The following is an 18,713-nucleotide window of genomic DNA, read 5'->3' on the forward strand; positions in this document are numbered from 1 at the left end:
TATCAAATCTATGCGCCATGGTTCTCCATTATCTCGAATTCATCCTTGGTCGGCTGCTGTACCCGATCCGTGGCCATGATTCGGGTCAGATTATTCATTGCCTGGCCTTCAAAGACCTTCCTGAGCCAAACATGACCCTCGAAGCACCCGACACTGGTCCACCAGGCTCCAAGCTACATCTTCACTGTACCTGTAAAGCTGATGATGGCAAGGGCTGCCTTCCAGAGCTACAGTGGACCTCTCCAAACTGTCGTGAGGAAGTCAAGGAGTACGTACTCCTATGTGAAGACCTCGATCCACCCGTCCCATTCCTTGTCGTCCACCACGGTCTCCTATGGGCAATTCCTGCAACGACCACCAAGGCTAAAGCGGCTGACGTCAAGCCAGATGAGCACGCCAAGATCTCCCGCCTGACCGTTGCTGGTTGGCGCTTTGTGCCCAATATACTTGGATTGCCGTATGTCGGTGCTGGTGCACCCCTCGGTCACGGAAAGCATCGCTATGTCTTCACTGTGATTGCTCTCAAAGAGTCTCTGAAGTTCAACGCTCCCGAGAAGGCCAGTAAGAAGGATATCAAGCGCGCTATGGTTGGCAAGGTCATCGGCTGGGCGCAGTGGACTGGCATTTTTGAAAAGCCCTGGCCCAACTAGGTCGCCATGAAGAAAACTACTGTCGGTGAGCATAATCAGCGTGGACGCACATGAGGTGCGGGTTTGAAAAATGGGTCCAAGGTGCTTGGGTAGTGGGTGTGCATTTCTTTTCCCATACATTCACTAGGACCCATGTAAGTATCGTTAAAGTCCTACTAACAACATATGTCCTTCTATTGTCATATTCAATTATATCGTGCATTTTCTAACCAATCCTTGCAATCGTCACCGGTAGTAGCTCAAGCCCCCTAGGCTAATTTGAAATATCATACGTGATATCTCACGTCAGATCGGAGATGCATATTTTGTTCTTATTCGACGCTGAAAGGGCCTTTTGATCAATGGAAGTGTGCATTCGTGGGTCTACATCAGTCTTGTAGCCCGCCGTGCAATGCCAATCATGGACGGGATTGTCCAATGGGGATTTTGGTCCCTTCTCTCACTCTCCAACCTGTCTGCAAATTATATCGTTCTACGACAGACAAGACTATACAACCACGCCAGCTCTTTATGATCAGGTATTGTTCGAGATGTGCAGAGTTCATTTCTAGCACACAAGGCGGCCTTTTCTTCGTTTGGCTGATGGCATCATCGCGTTAAAAAGAAAGCCGAAGTGTGATGATACTCGAGAGATTGTCATAGAAGCAGTATTTCCAGGTTCTGGTGGAATCCACCGAAAGCCTGCACTTTTCCTTCCCGTAACCTGCTTTTTTCCGGCATATTCTAGTGATGATAACTTTCGGTTGGGACATCGTGTCATGAGATTTCAACTATTGGATCGCTATAAATACCCAACTACCAGTACTTGACCTGGCTGCAGGGAGCAATCTATATGAACGACATGCCTACTTTCCTCGTTCCTTTCGAGAATGTTCCATTGGAAAAGCGCTCTAAAATGGTCAATCGTGTAAAACCCTTCTTTACTTAAAGTTTTCTGTGCGAGCCAGCTGACACAACACCCTTTGCTAGTGCAACTGCATCCATCCTAGGGTGTTGACTTTGACTGTTCTAACTAGGATGACTGGCCGGATTTTCTTGGTAATCCAATAATTTGCCGGGGACTTGATTATCGTTCAAGGGTATCTCCCCGATCGGTGATTAAGCGAATAGCAGTGTCCATTGACTTCAATTTGTAGGGATCGGGCTTCGTCGGCGATTTCCAGTCTCAATATACAAAGTTGAGTGGGCTTTCCTACAAGAACGAGCCATATAGCGTCGATGGAACTGTCTAAATCAGCACTCGTCTATCGCTTTTTTCTACTGATGTGAGTACCTGAAAACTTGGAAAATCTCACGAACTCTCAGGCTCCATTCCGCGTTTGCGATATACACACTTTTCAACCAGCAATCACTCAAATATTCGAGTAATCGACTGCAGCCGGCGATCTGTCTCATCAGCCATTATCAACTGCCACTTTGAAGACGAGCAGCACTCGAGATCTTGGTGGATGAAACGGACAATTATTGACAGATGAGACAGACAACGGTGCATCTGGCTGATGTCCTCCTCCCCCCAGACGGAACAAATCCCCCCCTGCACTGAGGTAATGGCCAATTTGACCCTCACCTTCAACGCCCGTGCCGCTTTCTCAATTGCCATGACTAATAAGGTGAGGATGTTAGCCCTGGCGTTTGAGACATAGCATACTTGACATTGAAGGATGACCACTCCCTGTCGCTGCACCCTTTCTAGGTGGTGCAATGTCATATTTGCCCTTTGGGCCTCGTCGGATCGAACGACTTCACTGAATGCTTGGGCATAGCAATCGCAGTGAAGGGAAGAAGTATCTTCCGGCAGTCCCTCGAGGTCAATATCTCCTGGTGGAAGATATTGACTGGGATCAGTTTCAACGGGATCTTGCCAGACTTCATTGGAGGGCAATTCCATGATTCTAGCCGGATCCTGCACTGTTCCCGAGACCTGAATTGCGTTCGGTGCGAGGCTAAAGGGGTAGATTGCACCACCTCGAAAGAGTGACGCAAACTGGGTGCCCGGCGCATGTCCAATGGGAGGCTCGTCGACCATCAAACCGATTTGGGGACAACAACACTGTGTGGAATAGCCAACACACGGCTCGGGAAAATGGGGACCTCCAAAACTTTCGAATCCGTCAGCTCGGTCAAACGAGCGATCCAGGCTGGTGTTGGTGAATCCTGGATCGACGTGGCTATTGGCCTCGTTCGTGCTGACGAAGTCCTGGTCCTGAATCCGGTCTCTATTTGTGTGGTTTTCTGAGAATTCCCACAGTCATCTACCGACATCTATATACCCATGGACTAGGTCTGTGCTCACCTGGAACGTCCGAGGACAACTCCGTGAAACTCGGCCACTGAAAGTCTTCCTCCGGTGGTGTGACTTCAGTGCCGGCGCTGAAGTCGCTCCTGTGTGACCCTTCCCCTGACCTAGTACCCGAGCCGGGTGCTGTACTTGGACTCAGGATCCGACTCGGGACCATGCGCGCCCTGCGCGCCCTCCCTGTTGGGGTTGGCCGCGGTGCCCTCCCCGCACATCGCCGATTCGGACAGTCAACTACCTCCGCCTCCCCCCTGCGCGTCTTCACGCCTGCAGCCACCGCTGGCGGCCGGGCCATCTTCTTCTTGGCAGGCCGGCCTAACGGCTGCGAGATCGAATAGACACACTCATACCCGTGGCTCTCGCAACGTTCGCACGGGCAAGTGTGGCTGCATCGTATCTTCGCCTGTTGGCAAGCGTTACAGGTTGTGCGCATTTTTTGGTTGGGAAGTAGTTGACCGTTAGACTGGGGAGACCTCTTGGTAGAGGTCTCGGCCATATAGAAATCGTCGATAAGGATGTCAAGTGTTGTTGTCTTCAACTCCAAGATCGATAAGTCTGGTTCTCTCTTGGCTTGGGTCAATTCGAGATATTTATATTCCATCGCCTGATTAGTACCCTCACCTCTCAGTTGAGAATCCCTATTGTCCAACAGCACAGGACCACGTTTGATTGCACTCCAGCATTCATGATGAAAGGCGACACTGTTTACCCACACCATTATGAGCTCCCTTGGCAGCAATTGCCGGAAGGACAAAAGCTTACATGGATCGTGAACTTTACTACTGACAAATAGTTTTGTCATACCCTCCTTGGGACCTGCGTACGAGTACTGCACTTGTACTCCGTGCCGGCCTTCACTGTTCAACGATCATCAACCTTATCTCATCATCCCTTGGTGAACGATTCAAGTGGTGCAGTATACTTCAGCAACCTTTTCGAATGCTAATTGATATTAGTGGCGCCGGTGTATGGTATTCGCATTTCATGGAGCTCGTATGCTTCCTTACGCCAGCATACAAGCGGCTGTTGCACATGAAAGCAGTTGCTTCCGTTCTCGAGCAACGTCCTATTCCAGTTGATGACACATTGCAGGAAATTCAGATGGAGAGTCAAGGGAGTCATTAGACAGCATACATAAATCTGGACTACAATATGTAGCAGCGGACGAGAAGCTCCCATAACGGCAGTATCCGTTATTCAATCTGTCGACATTTCTCTCCATGCTGGTCCTAGCCGGAGTATCTATTCGCCTGGTACGACGACAGTTTTCTGATGGTGCCTATCCAGAGACAACGATTGGTGCGTCATCCCTGTCTGAAAAATGCATCTGGTATTTCTAATATGATTATTTCGGTAGACGAAACGTCGACCTAGCAACCATTATTGTATGCGAATTACTTTGCTTTTCAACTTGGCTCTATCCAACGTCATGTAATGTCCTAATGATAATGCGATTGGCAATTCCCATTGAATGCCACAGGCGTAGAGTGGCGGTGTGGTTGCTCGGGACAGTCGCAATGATTCAATTTTTGAACCGAAGCCTTGTGGGCTGATTGCGAAAGTGGAATGCATGGAAATATCATGAGTTATTGATGGAACTATGTTTGTGAAGATTGAGGTTCATGTTGTATCTCCTACCTCTATGCCCTTCAAGCTGAAGGGAATTCGACAATCTTAATGTCGAGCGTATCCCCGTCTGACATGGCCTCTTTCAAATTTCCTTCACACTCTACACACCACGTTTTGTAGCACCCGGTATTGTAAGGTTATCTTAAAGGCAATCTAAGATCGTCCAAGCGCCGGACAACATCTAATACAATCAAGACAATTACAACGAGTCGAAATTTATTTCGCTTCACTTTATCAACTGAATGCGACATACCATGCTGTTTTATTGAAAATGCGGATGACCTTCAGTATTCCCTAGGATTAGGTAGCACTCTAATCCACAAGATCTTCCTTGTAAATACATCTATACACCAATTACCACTCTCACTACCATAACATCCTTGAACAGTTCCAGTAACTCCTTGCCCAGTCACTACTGGACACCGCAAAGAGTACGAAGACGGCCTGCACATTTCTGGGGACCCCCTATAACCCTACAATACACATCCATCACATGTACCTAGATTTTCAGATTTCTTTTGTTCAGACTTCATTGAATTTGAGAATTACACTTTGGGCAGCTGTGGCTGAATATTCAATTAAATCCATGATTCCAAATAATGGAGGCTCCTAATATCGCGTGCAACATAAATATCATAATATCATATTTCCTAGTCTCCCTGAACTACTCAATAATAGAAGCCAACGACAGGTACCATTCCACCCACTCCCTTGACTCATGATACCGAGCTGACCGTCCTTGTGGGACAATCCACGGAACGGAACGAGGTCGTTGTCGCACTGTGAGTAATCGTGGTTGTCTCGCCCTCAGAAGGCTCATGTCTACCAATGAAATAGTTCATAGCAATGGGAGGGTCCAACCCTGCTGCTTGTACAAACTCCCTAATATCAAATCCCGCGCGGGCTCTAACAGTCTCAGGGAACACATGTGAGAAGCAATCAGGGAATCGATAGGCTGGAGGCTGTGCAAAGAGGAGATAGACGTAACGGTGGTGAGTATTTATTGGTGCACGAGGAGCTATGTACGAGGCTGCGGGTTGATGGTGGTCCTCGTGGTCTTTGCCAGGGATGAGTTTGGAAGGCGTTGTTGGCTTTGTGCAATCCATTGTGAGATTTGGTTGGTACCAGTGTAGAATGACTGACTGGATATAACTTCCTGGTAAGATGGCATCGAGGTCGATGAAGAGAATGATGTAGTTCTGGTTCCATCGGAGGTTCATGCTACTGATCTCGGGGGCCACGGTTGTCTCTGGGTTGACGTTAAAGTGTTCGATTTATTGCCTTTGCGATTCACGTACCTCTAATATCCACCTCCATGCCAGGATTGATCCACTGGCCCCCAGGATACCGTATTTGCAGTTGCTGGCCAGGAGATAGAGGGAAGATCTGGATTATTTCGGTTAGAACACCAAAGAGGAGTGTAACGATTGAGATCATATTTGTCTTATTGTAGACTCTGCCGAAGAGAGCAAAATTCGACTGCAGCACATCAATCCAAAATGTGAGAAGAGGATCCATGTTTTGTGATTCTTTATGATTCAATTCATAGTCCCGCATGCCCTAGGTGGTACTATGGTCTCCCGTGTACAGTTCGCAGCTGTGCAGCAGTCTCGGCTTGTTTCTTCCGCCATTCCCAGCCGCGAACGTAAACAACGCCAAGAATCGGAGTGACCAGAGCCACTACGCCCGATACATAGCAATATGTCCATTGCACACCTATTCGCTTGATCAGAGGGTTGACCACAGCTGCTGCTGCAGCGCCAAGGAAGCAGCGCACAAGGTTATTAGCAGCCATCGCGGTAGCAGGCGTCTCGTAGTACAAGTCGACGATCATAATATTCATCACGTTGTATGCCGCTGTAATACAAAAACAAATAAAAAAAACCACAATCAGCGCAAGCCGAAGTGGTGGCTTGAAGGGCATCAGGACTGCGTAGGCGACAATTGAGACAGCTGCAAGTATCTAAAAGGGGAAAATGAAAGTCAACTAATAGAAGGGGTGAAGTAGAAGGATGTCTCAGGGCAACTTACTGTCATTGGCAGGCCGATCTGCAACCTTGCTTGTTCGATGGGAAATCCAATGATGTCCTGCTTTTGGTTCTTCTGTACCGGCTGACCGGCGTTGCGTCGAGCCCGCCGGTAGTTCCAGTCGACCAATACCCCATTGGCAGTCGCGCTGAGCAACGACCCTAAGCCTGCAGGAATGAAGCATAGTCCGATACCCAAGTCATCCAGATCATATATTTTCTGGAAAAGTGCGGGAATTCCAGCAGTGACGGCGTAGTAACTGCTGAATACAACTCCATTTGCCAAAAGCACCGGCCCCACAGGTCGGTGGGAAAGCAGACGCAGGGTTGAGCATGGGTTAGGAACTTTCGCGCGACTCCTCAGCACACTCGATGCAGGCGGAGTCACTGGGCTGGTGGTGTGTAAATAACTCCAAGTGGTTCGATTCCATCCGACTGCAGGAATCGAGCCATTTGCGACAATTCCGCGGCATGTTTCGGGAAAAAGAACAGTAGCGGCATGAAGAAAGTACCAGCTGCAATAGCGAGGAACCAGAATATTGCTTGCCAGCCCAGATACTTACTCACCACACCCCCAAGAATTGGCCCGATGGATGGAGCAAGGATATTTCCCAGGGAGGCAAAGCCCATGTACATACCTCGCTCGGCAGAAGTGATAATATCGGCTGCTACTGCAGATGCAAGGGCCACTGTACCACTACTCCCACAGCTTTGAACAGCACGAAGAGCTAAGAGGGCTGGAAAGCTATGCTGTACAGCGAGAGCGATGTTTCCGAGTATGTATATCACGAAGCAAAGGATGTATGCGGGTCTACGACCGGCCTGGTCTGCCATTGACCCTGTTAACATTGGAGCGAGGCCCTGGCATATCTTCAAAGCCAGGGATGTCAGTATCTTTAAGCGAAATTTATAAAATCTCATGTATAACATACCATGTATGTCGTGATCGTCAGATTGATTTGAGACGGACTAACTCGCAAATCCTTTGCAATGGAATTCAATGCCGGGTAGTAGATATTAGCGGATAGAGGTGAAAAACTCGAAGCCAATGCCGCTGTCAAAATAATGAAGCGTTTCTGTGTTAGTGTGAACACGGAATATGGCTCGCCAGGACCAGCTGGCAGCAAAGGGGTTTCTTCATTGACCTCGTCATTCTGCTGCCACATTTGCTGATGGAGATCTTGATTGCTCATGTTGGACCAAGGTAGAATGCCAAACAGAAGTTTCTTGGTCCCTTGTGGGCTTGATCGCGAATATATAGCTCCGGTCCTTTTGGTCGTTAAATCAACCGGGAACCCAATACCACTTGATTTCTGTAAAATCCCAACTATTCTTCGATATGTATTCACTGCGAATTTACAGAAAGGACGAATTTTACTTCTCGATAAATTTCTGATTATAGATATTTTCATTTCCACAAGGAAAGAGCAGCTAACGAAATCGATATGAATATTTCACTCCCTCGGTACACGTTCAAACTCCTATATCTTCGGTCTGGGGTCCGAACTCGGCTCTGTATGGCCTGTATACACGTGGGTAGGTCGAAACAGCTTGCCACGAGTGACTATAACCAGTCAGCCCAATTAGCAAGCCTCCAGTGAATCGTCTTACCCATGTACTCTCTCCAGTGCGCCATTATACCCATAATGCGGTGGGCAAGCATTGCCGCTGGAATAAGATCGGGCTCAAACCCACTAAGTCATCGTATTGGAAACTGAGTTCACAGTACACTTGTCGGGGCAGCACTTACATTCCAGTAAACACGAAGTTACCATAAAAGTCCGCATTAGGATACAAGCTCCGTGTACTGAAGTACTCATCTTTTGCAGCGGCTTGCTCGATTGCCTCGGCAACTTTCAATAGCGGTTGATGGAAATCAACCAAATCTTTCAGGATACTTTGAATAGAACGCACACGTGGGTCCATTCCCTTGTAGGTGCGATGACCGTAGCCGAATAATTTTCGCTTTCCAGATTTTACTTCTTCGATGAAGGCTGGGACATTGTTTGGTTGTCCGATGTCATGGAGAGCGCGTTGGGCAGACTCTGTTGCGCCGAAGTGTAAGGGTCCGTGAGCGGCGGCCACGGCAGATATCAGACAAGACACCGGGTCAGTCATGGATGAGGCGGTCACTAGGGCTGAGAAGACTGTTAGGGCCATTCCGTGCTCTGCGTTGAGGTTGCCAAAGCGACGGAAGCAGGATATGCGTGTAGGGTTTGGACGGTCTGTCTCTGGGTCTAGCAGACCGGCCATCGTAAATATATTCTCGTAATAGGTTTGGTGCAGAGACGGAGACCTCCAGGGAATGCCTAGCCGGTGGGATCGTACAGCTCCGAAGACAACAGCATAGGCGGCAACAGTTTGTAGGATGATCTGGTCGGCCCGTTTGATATCTGTTTGGTATATCGTCGCATTTGTGGCTGCTGGGATCACATCTGGTATACAGGCTAGGTAGGCTGAAAGGCCGGCTAGAATCAGCGGCAGTGGGCTGGTCGCCTTTCTGTGTATTTAAATACTAATTAGAAACCCAAGATGACAGACACACGACAAACAGACTCATCATACGGGAGATTAAAGATAGCCTGGCGCACAATATCAGGAATCTCTTGCATATACTGTGCCAGCCGCTGGCGTAGCTCTTCGTGTTGGCTTGCTGTAGGATATGCCCCCCATAGCAATAGATAGAACATTTCTTCGAATTCGCATCCCCATAGTTGGTCCAGGGTATACCCTCGATACAGAAGTAGACCGCGCTCATGGTCACTAAACACCAATTAGCCAGATACTACAAGCACCTTCGCAAGATTCTCACGAGAAGCTGATAGAGGATTGTGTCACCGCCGTGTTTTGCAACCCGGGATCATAGACTCGCAGTCCATGGGCTACTTGGTCTGCACGATTCCTGTTGAGCGAAGGCGCCTGGATCCGCTGAAGGTCGGTCGCGCGTAATGCGTTTCGGGTAATGGGGATCTCATAATTCACGTTAGTGCGTGAGTCGCGGATGAACAGAGTGCCAGTCGACATTTGGAAGCACAATACTCCAATACAAATTCGATGTCTCGTCTGGATGCTTCGGCTAAGAGGTCCTGTTTAGTCAAGTCCGAATATTTGTCGCTGAACCTGAACATAACGTGCCCAAGGCACAAATTATCCTGTCTCACCTTGTCGGCAAAAGTCCCTCGGGTACTATCCGCGTACTATCCGCTTCAAACTTGCTCTATGTGATTGGGCTGTAAAGAAACTGGTGTAAACATTCTGATTGATCATTAATGCAAGCCACATTAGACTATATCATTGCATTCGTCGTTTTCACTCATTATAAGCACCCATAAAAAGCTCGCTTTTCATTAAAATCTCCCAGTCCAGCATTTACTCCGGCATGTGCTTGAACGGGTGGGCCAGGGATTCCTGGCAGAAAGGAAGCTTGCTGACGGTCCAGATCTCGGTGTCCTACATCGAACAAGGGGTCAGTCACACTCCAATAAAAGTTAAATCAATCCCTGGCATGCGGTACATACGGGCTTCAAGTTCTTCTTAATCTCGGTATCCAGGGTGCCGGCCTTGATGGCAATGATCTCGGGAGCGGCATCGGGATCATGAGCGATGGGGGAACCACACTCAGAGCAGAAGATGCGGTGGACAGCGTGGCCAGAGGAACCCTTGCCAGCCCAGCTCTTGGTGGGGCCGTTAATAGTCAGCTTGTCCTTGGGGACGACAGCGACGAGGGCTATAACAAGGTCAGCAATTGTATCTCTCCTTAGGTATTTGTGCAACTAACAGTAGGTCGAGCCACTCTGACGCTGGCAATCATCGCAGTGGTCATAGCCAGTGACTAGAGGAGCGTCAACGTCGACGGTGTACGTGACGGCTTTGCAGAGGCAGTGTCCGGAGAGAGGCATTTTGTATAGGTTGATAGATTGATTCTTTCAAGGTACTTGATATTGAGGACCTTTGGAGAGGGGAAGGAAGGGTATTTAAGAAATAATAGTCCCTCAATGGTGGAAAAGTCGAGCTGGTCAGCTTCGTTAATTTGGCAAGTCTCGAGTACTTCCTTATCCTCTTGACCGATGTCGGTGAAACAAGTACCTAGTACCTGATTGGTTACGTCATCGCTACGCTGGGTTTTTGTTGAGCTTTTTTCCCGACGCAACTCCACCAAATTCAGTCAACTCGACCAATTCAATGAGTTTGTGTCCAATTCCAAATACATGATCCTTCATTCCAAATTGGCTAGTGCTGATTTTATATGTAAGCCCCAAAGCTGCACAATGACAAATTATGGTGCCCCGCCAGAGAACTTTCCATGCAAAGCTAGCCATTTTACCCCAAAAATTCAACTCTCAGCTAAGCGCACCACTCACGTTGACCGTCACTGGATATTTTTGGATGATCGGTCTCCGCAAATCAGCTTGCTTGCGGAGATTCGACGGCTTATCTGTCATGGCTCATTCTCCGACGCCCTCCGACCCCCTCTCCGATTGGAGCGGACACGGACTGCTTCGGAATGTGAACATTCAGGCGTTAAAACGGGTCTGAAGGCCACGAGGGGTGTTATTCAAGCTGACGGAAATGCCTTGGGACTCACACCAGGAAGATTTTGTGATTGGTCAATTCGTTCGGCCCAAATCTATTATTGATCAGCTAGCACGGCTCATAGTGGGTCGCCTCCAGTTTTGATTTCATCACAGCTCCATTATAGTGAGTTTTGAGACTTCATAGTTCAAGCAGGGAGAAAGGTGAGTCTGCATTGTGATCAATCGCTACCGGCACACTTGAGACACTGGATATCAGTAACAAGCTCGGGTTCTGCTCCGGTGACCCGATATTTGTCAGTTCATGCAGCCTGTCCAAGCCGAGCTCTGGATTGAACAGAGTTTGTTGAACATCTTGGCGGTACTCTGTGACCTTTCAAGGGACTATAGCGGGTCAGGGCATATTTGATCTCCCTCTTCCCGAACGTAGATGGTCACGCCAGGGATATGCATTGGATTCAAATGGAGCTTTGGGACATTTCATACTGACATCAGTGCAAGGTATGTTCAAAAAATGATATGTTCAATTTTGTGGGTGCAATATGTATAGTTGGTATTGTGCGGAATGCCCATTTTACAGTATCAAAATGTTAATAGCTGCCATAACTGCCTCGTCGGGCATTATCGATCTTGTCCGCTGCACTCTGCAGAAGCACCTGTCAGCTACCATCGCGCCAAATATCGGCGTATCCACTTACCTGCATCTGAGCTGCCATTCCTCCCCGAGGATTCTGACCGCCATACACAGTAGCTTCGGCATGTTGCGCGTCTCGGGCATCATCTTTGGTGATGTATGCCGGCACATCAGCCGCAGCTGTGAGTCCCCATGCATCATTACTATCGGCGATCGACCGAACCTGGGCGGAGATGTAGCCGACTCCGGGTGGCTGGTTAAATGCACGTCCCTATTGAGAACCTCTCGTTAGTCATTCGACTGAATTTTTCACGAGGATTCTCTAACCTCTGTTACTTGAATCTCGTCTGCGTCTTCTAGTGAAATCGCGCTTGATGGCTTTCGCGAGACCTCTGCGACCTTATTTTCGAAATTGCTTTGCCGCATAGCAAGACTTTGCGCCGTTGCTATATTCGATCAGTCATGCCTTGCTTGCAGATAGAGAATAGTTTGGACTCTCACCAGCTGGTCCACCCCGAAAAGGTCCGCGTCCAGTTAGTGCGCTCTCGGCCTGCGAGATGGCCGAAACATCATCCTGCGTGATGCGCTGCCCCCTCTCGGCAGCGAGCTGGATTTCGGCGACGGAAGGGATCTCAAAACTCATAACTGCGTGCAAATGAATGACAAAAATGACATGCTTTAGATTTTGCTTGATCGCCCATCTTGTTCTACTATATACTTTTGCTTCAGGATCGAGTGATGTCACGGTGAGGGCATATCAATCGACCGAACTTTGCCTCCTCCCGTCAGTGGTGGGGGCGTTGAGTATATCCAAGCCTGAACAGAATATTCGACGCTTCGATCCAGAAATTGCGGGGGATGCGCGATACCCTGAATTTGCCATGTCGCCTAGCGGACGACATATACACCAGATTATTCCAAATCATCACCCCGTGGAACAATGTCTAGAGTAAAATTAAACGTCCAAGTTGTACAACTAATTCAAGATTATCTGGGGATCTCAAAAGCAGAACTGATTGCTAAAGTCTCGTGGTCATATTTTGGTTGGCTCATTCCCAATGGGGTAGGGGCGGCTTCTGAGCACGGTTCCCAAGGATGTCCTGCCGATTGCCCCTGTCAGTGCCACCGCAACTCAAAAAGGAAGGAAAGGGGTCAAATGAGAATTCTCAGGACGAGCCAGCTTCCATGCCTCGTCATCATCGACTGCTCCGGCCGAATGACGACAACCGGATATCCAACCATAAGATTTGGTGAGTTCCACGTTGCGTGGCATGGCATACTAGTCCACTAGGCCCTTGTCATATGTGAGAACGCCTCCCTCGAGTCTATTGGGCTTGGTGCTTTGGGTGGTGTGAGAGACATGGCTCCAAGTACAGGCCACGGCAATGTACCCTTGTCAAAGCTTCACAGCCGTGTTCAGAGTCTTTTAGGTTTCCCTTTCGCAAATATATTACATGGGAAGTCTTTGAAACTATATGATAGTTATTGTTACAAGATCAACTTTCGTACGAGACGTCAATCCAAACGTCTTATAATCTGTTATATTACAATCCACGATATATGTTCCTTTCTTTTGGCTCTATATCCTCTTTTTGTGGGATAGCCCTTTCGAGTATAATGTTCCATAAGCCAATATTGTATAAAGCTAGACCACCTAGTCAAGCCCACTTGATTTAAGAAGTTTAAACGTGGCCCTCAACAAAGATTTCACGTGCAGTCATTCGCAACAAGAGAAGCGATGTCACTGCTTCGGCAGAGCTTACTCTATACTACATAGGTACTATTTACACCCGTAACCCGATAGACAGATGGAAACTTCCTAATAGGATTGAAAATCCTAGTCCTCCTTTTGTCTTTCTTCGCCTATTTCTTTGATCAACGTCAGAAAGTGTAAGTAGTTTCGTACACGAGACTTGAGAGGTTCATAATATCATAGTTGCCCTTTACTTCAGCAACGTATATTTCAACATACCTGCACTACAAAATCTTCAACGCTCTATCAAGCTACATTTATAGTTTTAACACTGTTTGCGGTCTCACATCATAGTCAAGAAGGGTAACTACGGTGTATTGGATAGTAATACTCTCTATGTTATATTCTTATCGGGAAAGATGGTGGATATATATATCCAGTTACAATCCGCTAAAATCTAACAGCGCCTTCTTGCTGACTCTCGTTTCGACCGTTGTATTAATGACCGTTTTCTAAACGGTGCTCATATGTTTTGTCTTGCTATGCCTTGTGTTATTCGGTCTCTTCTTGCTATATGTCGTCTTCATGGGCCGTTTGGAAGATCAATTTCATTCTCGCATGACAAGTTTGGTTTAAGTCAGAGTGCAGTCATAGTGCAGCCCAATTTATGCCAGTCTTTCTTGTAAGGGGGGAATGCAGGGTCGCCTGGGAGACATGAGTTGTTGAACTTTGATCTTTAGCAACCTTCGGGTTCGGGAAGGTCCATGTTCCGAAAACACGTGATGAGAACACTTGGAGTCAACACCTGTATGAAGGCAGTAATGGGATGTGAAAGCGGTGTGACTGTACTATAAATTAACATCACATGACCCTCCCCCCCCCCTTCCTCGTTGGACCAATCACAAACCTGCTATCATCCCGTTACCGGGATTGAGTGCTACAACTGTCTTTCCTCTTATTCTAACATAAAAAAAAAATCAAACGAAGACAATAAACAGGGAGTCTGATCACTTTCCCAGCTCTATCTGTTGGCTGGAATCTCAAAAATCAGAGATGGAGGTGTACGAGCATATATTGTTCTCCATCTAAAGAAGCATGTTAACGTCACCAAACACAGATTACCCAAGAAAGGAAAGAAGGCGTGTACTATGTGCCGCCAGCAAAAGGTACCAATGACTTTGCCTTTACAAAAACCCTACTAACTCCAGTAGGCTAAATGCGATGTCTGGCGGGATGAGAGTGTACCATGTACCCGATGCCGCAAACGCAGTCTCGAGTGCACTATAGATGACAGCTTCACAAGAGAGCATAAACGTCGGTAAGAGCCTAAACTCGAGTAAGATGGAATGAATCCACTTCTTACATATATTTCTCCAAAGCCGATACATCGAATTGGAACACGAGAATGAGCAGTGGCGCCAACAACTGCAGAACTCCCAGCAGTTGAACTCCCAGCAGTTGAACCCTCAGCAGTTGAACCTCCAGCAGTTGAACCCCGATTCCGTGCCAATTGCGTTATGCACAGCGCCATCAGAACTAAGTGTACCAGCTGTGTTGAAGTCGGATGCCCAACTTGACGATTCGCAGGATTTGAATTTGTCGCTGACCCATCCTCAATATCATCTTGCACCAGCGGGCTCCACACCGGGTGCGATGATGGGAGGGAATGATCCCACAATGCCACGTTCACTGAAAAGTGTTACCGTTTCAGATGCCGAGATTGATGACCTGTTTCAATTGTAGATTTTCCTAGAAGCTTGTCATCAGCCTGTTTCTAACATCTCGCAGATTCTTCCGTCACTATGCCTCATTCCTCCCGATCCTTGATGTACAGACGAAACCGAACGTGTATTACGCGCAGTCTCCATTTCTGTTTTGGGCTGTCATTGGCGTCTCCAGCCGGTCATATACCCGGAATCCGACCTTGAACACCGCGCTGGCCCAGGAGGTCACAGAAATGGCACTGCTGTCGGTCTTGTCGACGTGCGCGCCGTGGTACACCATACAGGGACTCTTGCTCCTGTTGACATGGCCGTTTCCCAAAGAGAATCGTCCAGATGTGACATTCCCTCTGAGCGGAATGCTGTTGCATGTGGCGATGCAAAACGGTTTCCATATCCCGATGTCAAGCCATGAATTTTCCCGATTCAAGATTCCGGTGTCGTCAGAGTTGGATATGGTCCGACGCTCGGAGCTCTGGGCTCATTGTGTCCTTGTATACCAACGGTGGGTATTCCTTATTTCTAAAGTGTGATCCAGTGGAATTGGCGTGCTGATTCATTGTAGGTCTTGTGTGATCAAAGGGCAGTCTCCGCGAAATCTGGTCAGTTTAGCACAGGATACAATCCAACGCCAGGTGCTATTTGACAAGATTGCTCCACACCTGGTTCAGAAACTCAGATGTCAGGAGGTTGTTGGGAAATGCAGCGAGGCTGTTCTGGAAAATGGAGTCCGTGCCATGTCTCTGGATCAGGAGCTGGCTTTGGACATCTTGCTACGGAAGTATGAGGGAGTGGTAGACGATATTGCTTTGCAGGCAGTAGTCGGTTTGTTTCTGACATGGATCTCGTTGGTAATTGTGTCTCCGCTAACGGTTGTTTCCTTATTGCAGATGACGAGAGGCATTACCTTCTCCTTTGCCGGATGGCAATCCAAAGCTTCTATTTCTACAAAAATCAAACACTCGTCTCTAGCGGATGTCTTCCGCGTCTTATCGTCACCGCTTGCAACTTGATAGACTATGTTCAAGCCTTGGCGGATCGTATGGGATCTCTCTTCATGGCACCTGTTCAAATATGCTTCGGTCTGCTGCTGGCTTCGATGTCACTGTTGCGGATTCTCAAAAACGATTCTGCCTCCAGCGGACTTGATACAAGCCGTGCACAAGCTTCTTTCTTCACCGCCATCAATTTAGCCAAGCAAATGTCCACCGACAGAAGCGATTCAGCTGCTAAGATGGTCACGGTCTTGAATCAACTCTGGAATAGCAGCAAGGCATTCCGCAAATCGGATGGCTCGTATCACACCACACTTCGAATTCGCAGTCGCCTGATTCTCAGTCTGATATTGGATGCTGTCTGGTGGTGGCGTGATGAGTATGACCCTCACATGCGCCCTCACGTGCGCACCAAAATGCGAGGGACGGAGTTCGTTGATGGTCCCTCCCGAACGAACATGCTTCCGGGCTTTGACGCAGGGCGTGCTACCATGGGACCAGACCCCACTCGGGACTCCACTGGGGATATGATTCAGCACGCGGCTCCTCTACAAGGAGAATTCCAGATCAACGAGGACTACTTCACTAACTTTGAGTGGCTGAGCGATGAAATCTTCTCATTTCCTCCGGATTCGTCGTTGACGAGCAATCTTTAGAAATCATCCTCAAAGCTCCACCTTGCGTCTGCCTTTCCGGCCTCCGGTCGAAGTATCGTATAGTGGGGTTATCGCCAATTGATTCACGCCCTTTGTGATCCTAGCTAGCTATGAAAGCTAATACCACACATTGTACGGTGCACAGCGCTACCAAGTGTTGATTCAACGCCCTTTGTGATTCTAACTAGCTATGGAAGCCAATACCAGGCTCCGGTATTTACTCCAAGCCCAGCATTGTCGGACTCGACCTATCAGTAAATTAATTTTCGCCCAGTCCAGCGATATTCCGATATTCCGATATTCCGATATGCCACGAACCGTCGGAGTTGAGATGTCAAAACAAAGATCTTACCAGCATGCCTAAGCCATGTTGATCAACCATGGGAGCCATGCCATGCCACATCTTGCCGGGGTCATGGATCGTGCAGTTCTAGACTCGGTGGATACTGGAGACAGGATAAGGCTAGGAAGCTTAGTTCCGGGGGAACTCCGGGAAATTAGATACGGATGTGTATACCAAGGGTCCACAGGTATTTTTTCCTATACTCCGTACCCAGCCTGGAGATGACATTGCAATATTATTAATTGACTCCGGAGTACTCCGTAGATAAAATTGAGTATTGAATTGTGGCTTTGTTAGTGGACATTTATATTGGAGGCGGTCAACCCGTACGGGAGCATATTGTGTAAGCCTTCCCGCTTGCCTCGAATCAGCCATTTAGGGCCTCAAATCCTTCGAAGTTCTCCCAATTTACCCCAGTTTCAGGCTTGTGTTCGAATCCTCCATTCCCGTTTTTACATAACATAATATTAATGCAGTCTCCAGGTAATGATTATTCCTATCACGCGATGTCCCATCACTTGACATATCTCTGGTGTTTGTGTGGGCCAATGAGGAATAACCGCCTCTTTCAACCCCTGCAACTCCGTGGGGCCTCCGGTTTGAGACATGCTAGATCCAAAGCCACATAACAAAATTAGCCACTAACGCAGCACCGACCTTGTCGTATTTGGGTGGTATCGAGCATAAGCTACAGAAGCCCACTAGGGAAGCCTCCCCGCATTGAGATATGCGGCCCCCCTCACACAGTTGCACTACATGAGCTGTCAATTGTGTCGGCTGATACCCAGGATGTCCGAGGGCATCCCAGCCTTGAACGCCTCGAAATGTCATATATTTGCGGCCGGGGACCATGGAGAGATAAGAGGCTCCCGTCTTTCTTATTTGAGGTTGAGACTCCGAGATGAGTACTAATTCAGCATATGCCTTTTCGCCAGGACGGACTAGCGCCGGAGATGGGCCAACGACGCTTAATTTATAGGCACCGGTTGGTTGGCCACCATTCTAGCTGCACAATTAGCGGCAGCGCTAAGACAATAACGGCAGGCTCACCCATTTCCTCCGTGCGCCGGCTTATCACTAAACAAGCTCTCAGGAGATTGCTTCTCTTTCTTGGAATTCCCTTGGAATATACCACATTTTTACAAACGCCCTTAGAACTGGCATTTTGGTCAATGATATACTTCATAGTACTCCGTACTATACTTCCCTAAATAGATTTCTAGTATATAGATTTCTTTGTTTGGAATATGAAAGATGGAATAGCTGGGGCTGAAGGTAACCCAAGGAACGCCACCAATTATCTAGATGCTCAAGATACGACGAACGCTCTCCCGATTATACATAAGGAGTGTACATAAGAGGTCTGAGAGCTATCCGGTCAACACATGGCCAAATCACAACATGAGATGAGATTAGTTGGTTGCTTTTCTATGCCCATTGCCCGCCTTCCGTCTCAAGCACTTCCAGCCACTCAAGTCTCAGCTCACCATTCCTCACTTTACTTCATACCCCTGTCTTCCCTTCTCCTCCCCCCACT

At 48.1% G+C, this 18,713-nt stretch overlaps 7 protein-coding genes across 7 annotated transcripts; 2 read left to right on the top strand and 5 right to left on the bottom strand.

Moving 5' to 3' along the window:
- Positions 1–17: 17 nt before the first annotated feature.
- Positions 18–650, top strand: N7447_009628 (YbhB/YbcL family Raf kinase inhibitor-like protein; the record flags this gene model as incomplete). The annotated part of the gene is made up of 1 exon (XM_057233890.1): positions 18–650. One exon carries the CDS (start codon positions 18–20, stop codon positions 648–650), a length of 633 nt encoding a protein of 210 aa, XP_057083432.1.
- A 1,348-nt stretch (positions 651–1,998) lies between these two features.
- On the bottom strand, positions 1,999–3,379 carry N7447_009629 (Zn(II)2Cys6 transcription factor domain-containing protein; the record flags this gene model as incomplete). The annotated part of the gene is made up of 2 exons (XM_057233891.1): positions 1,999–2,882; positions 2,944–3,379. The coding sequence occupies 2 exons, from the start codon at positions 3,377–3,379 to the stop codon at positions 1,999–2,001; spliced, it is 1,320 nt and encodes a 439-aa protein (XP_057083433.1).
- Positions 3,380–5,291: 1,912 nt separating this feature from the next.
- N7447_009630 (YbhB/YbcL family Raf kinase inhibitor-like protein) lies at positions 5,292–6,093 on the bottom strand (the record flags this gene model as incomplete). Its single annotated transcript, XM_057233892.1, has 2 exons — positions 5,292–5,824; positions 5,874–6,093. The coding sequence occupies 2 exons, from the start codon at positions 6,091–6,093 to the stop codon at positions 5,292–5,294; spliced, it is 753 nt and encodes a 250-aa protein (XP_057083434.1).
- A 52-nt stretch (positions 6,094–6,145) lies between these two features.
- N7447_009631 (uncharacterized protein) lies at positions 6,146–7,436 on the bottom strand (the record flags this gene model as incomplete). The annotated part of the gene is made up of 3 exons (XM_057233893.1): positions 6,146–6,538; positions 6,607–7,037; positions 7,115–7,436. 3 exons carry the CDS (start codon positions 7,434–7,436, stop codon positions 6,146–6,148), a joined length of 1,146 nt encoding a protein of 381 aa, XP_057083435.1.
- A 912-nt stretch (positions 7,437–8,348) lies between these two features.
- Positions 8,349–10,501, bottom strand: N7447_009632 (putative citrate synthase; the record flags this gene model as incomplete). Its single annotated transcript, XM_057233894.1, has 5 exons — positions 8,349–9,102; positions 9,168–9,365; positions 9,976–10,052; positions 10,121–10,329; positions 10,381–10,501. The coding sequence occupies 5 exons, from the start codon at positions 10,499–10,501 to the stop codon at positions 8,349–8,351; spliced, it is 1,359 nt and encodes a 452-aa protein (XP_057083436.1).
- Positions 10,502–11,724: 1,223 nt separating this feature from the next.
- N7447_009633 (uncharacterized protein) lies at positions 11,725–12,411 on the bottom strand (the record flags this gene model as incomplete). Its single annotated transcript, XM_057233895.1, has 4 exons — positions 11,725–11,778; positions 11,833–12,039; positions 12,096–12,214; positions 12,270–12,411. 4 exons carry the CDS (start codon positions 12,409–12,411, stop codon positions 11,725–11,727), a joined length of 522 nt encoding a protein of 173 aa, XP_057083437.1.
- A 2,103-nt stretch (positions 12,412–14,514) lies between these two features.
- On the top strand, positions 14,515–16,833 carry N7447_009634 (putative C6 transcription factor (Leu3); the record flags this gene model as incomplete). Its single annotated transcript, XM_057233896.1, has 7 exons — positions 14,515–14,522; positions 14,579–14,627; positions 14,673–14,779; positions 14,841–15,200; positions 15,250–15,687; positions 15,748–16,007; positions 16,073–16,833. The coding sequence occupies 7 exons, from the start codon at positions 14,515–14,517 to the stop codon at positions 16,831–16,833; spliced, it is 1,983 nt and encodes a 660-aa protein (XP_057083438.1).
- Positions 16,834–18,713: the final 1,880 nt, after the last annotated feature.

This window comes from Penicillium robsamsonii (assembly GCF_028829455.1).
Source record: "Penicillium robsamsonii strain IBT 29466 chromosome Unknown utg000005l_segment0_segment0, whole genome shotgun sequence".
Lineage (NCBI taxonomy): Eukaryota > Fungi > Ascomycota > Eurotiomycetes > Eurotiales > Aspergillaceae > Penicillium > Penicillium robsamsonii.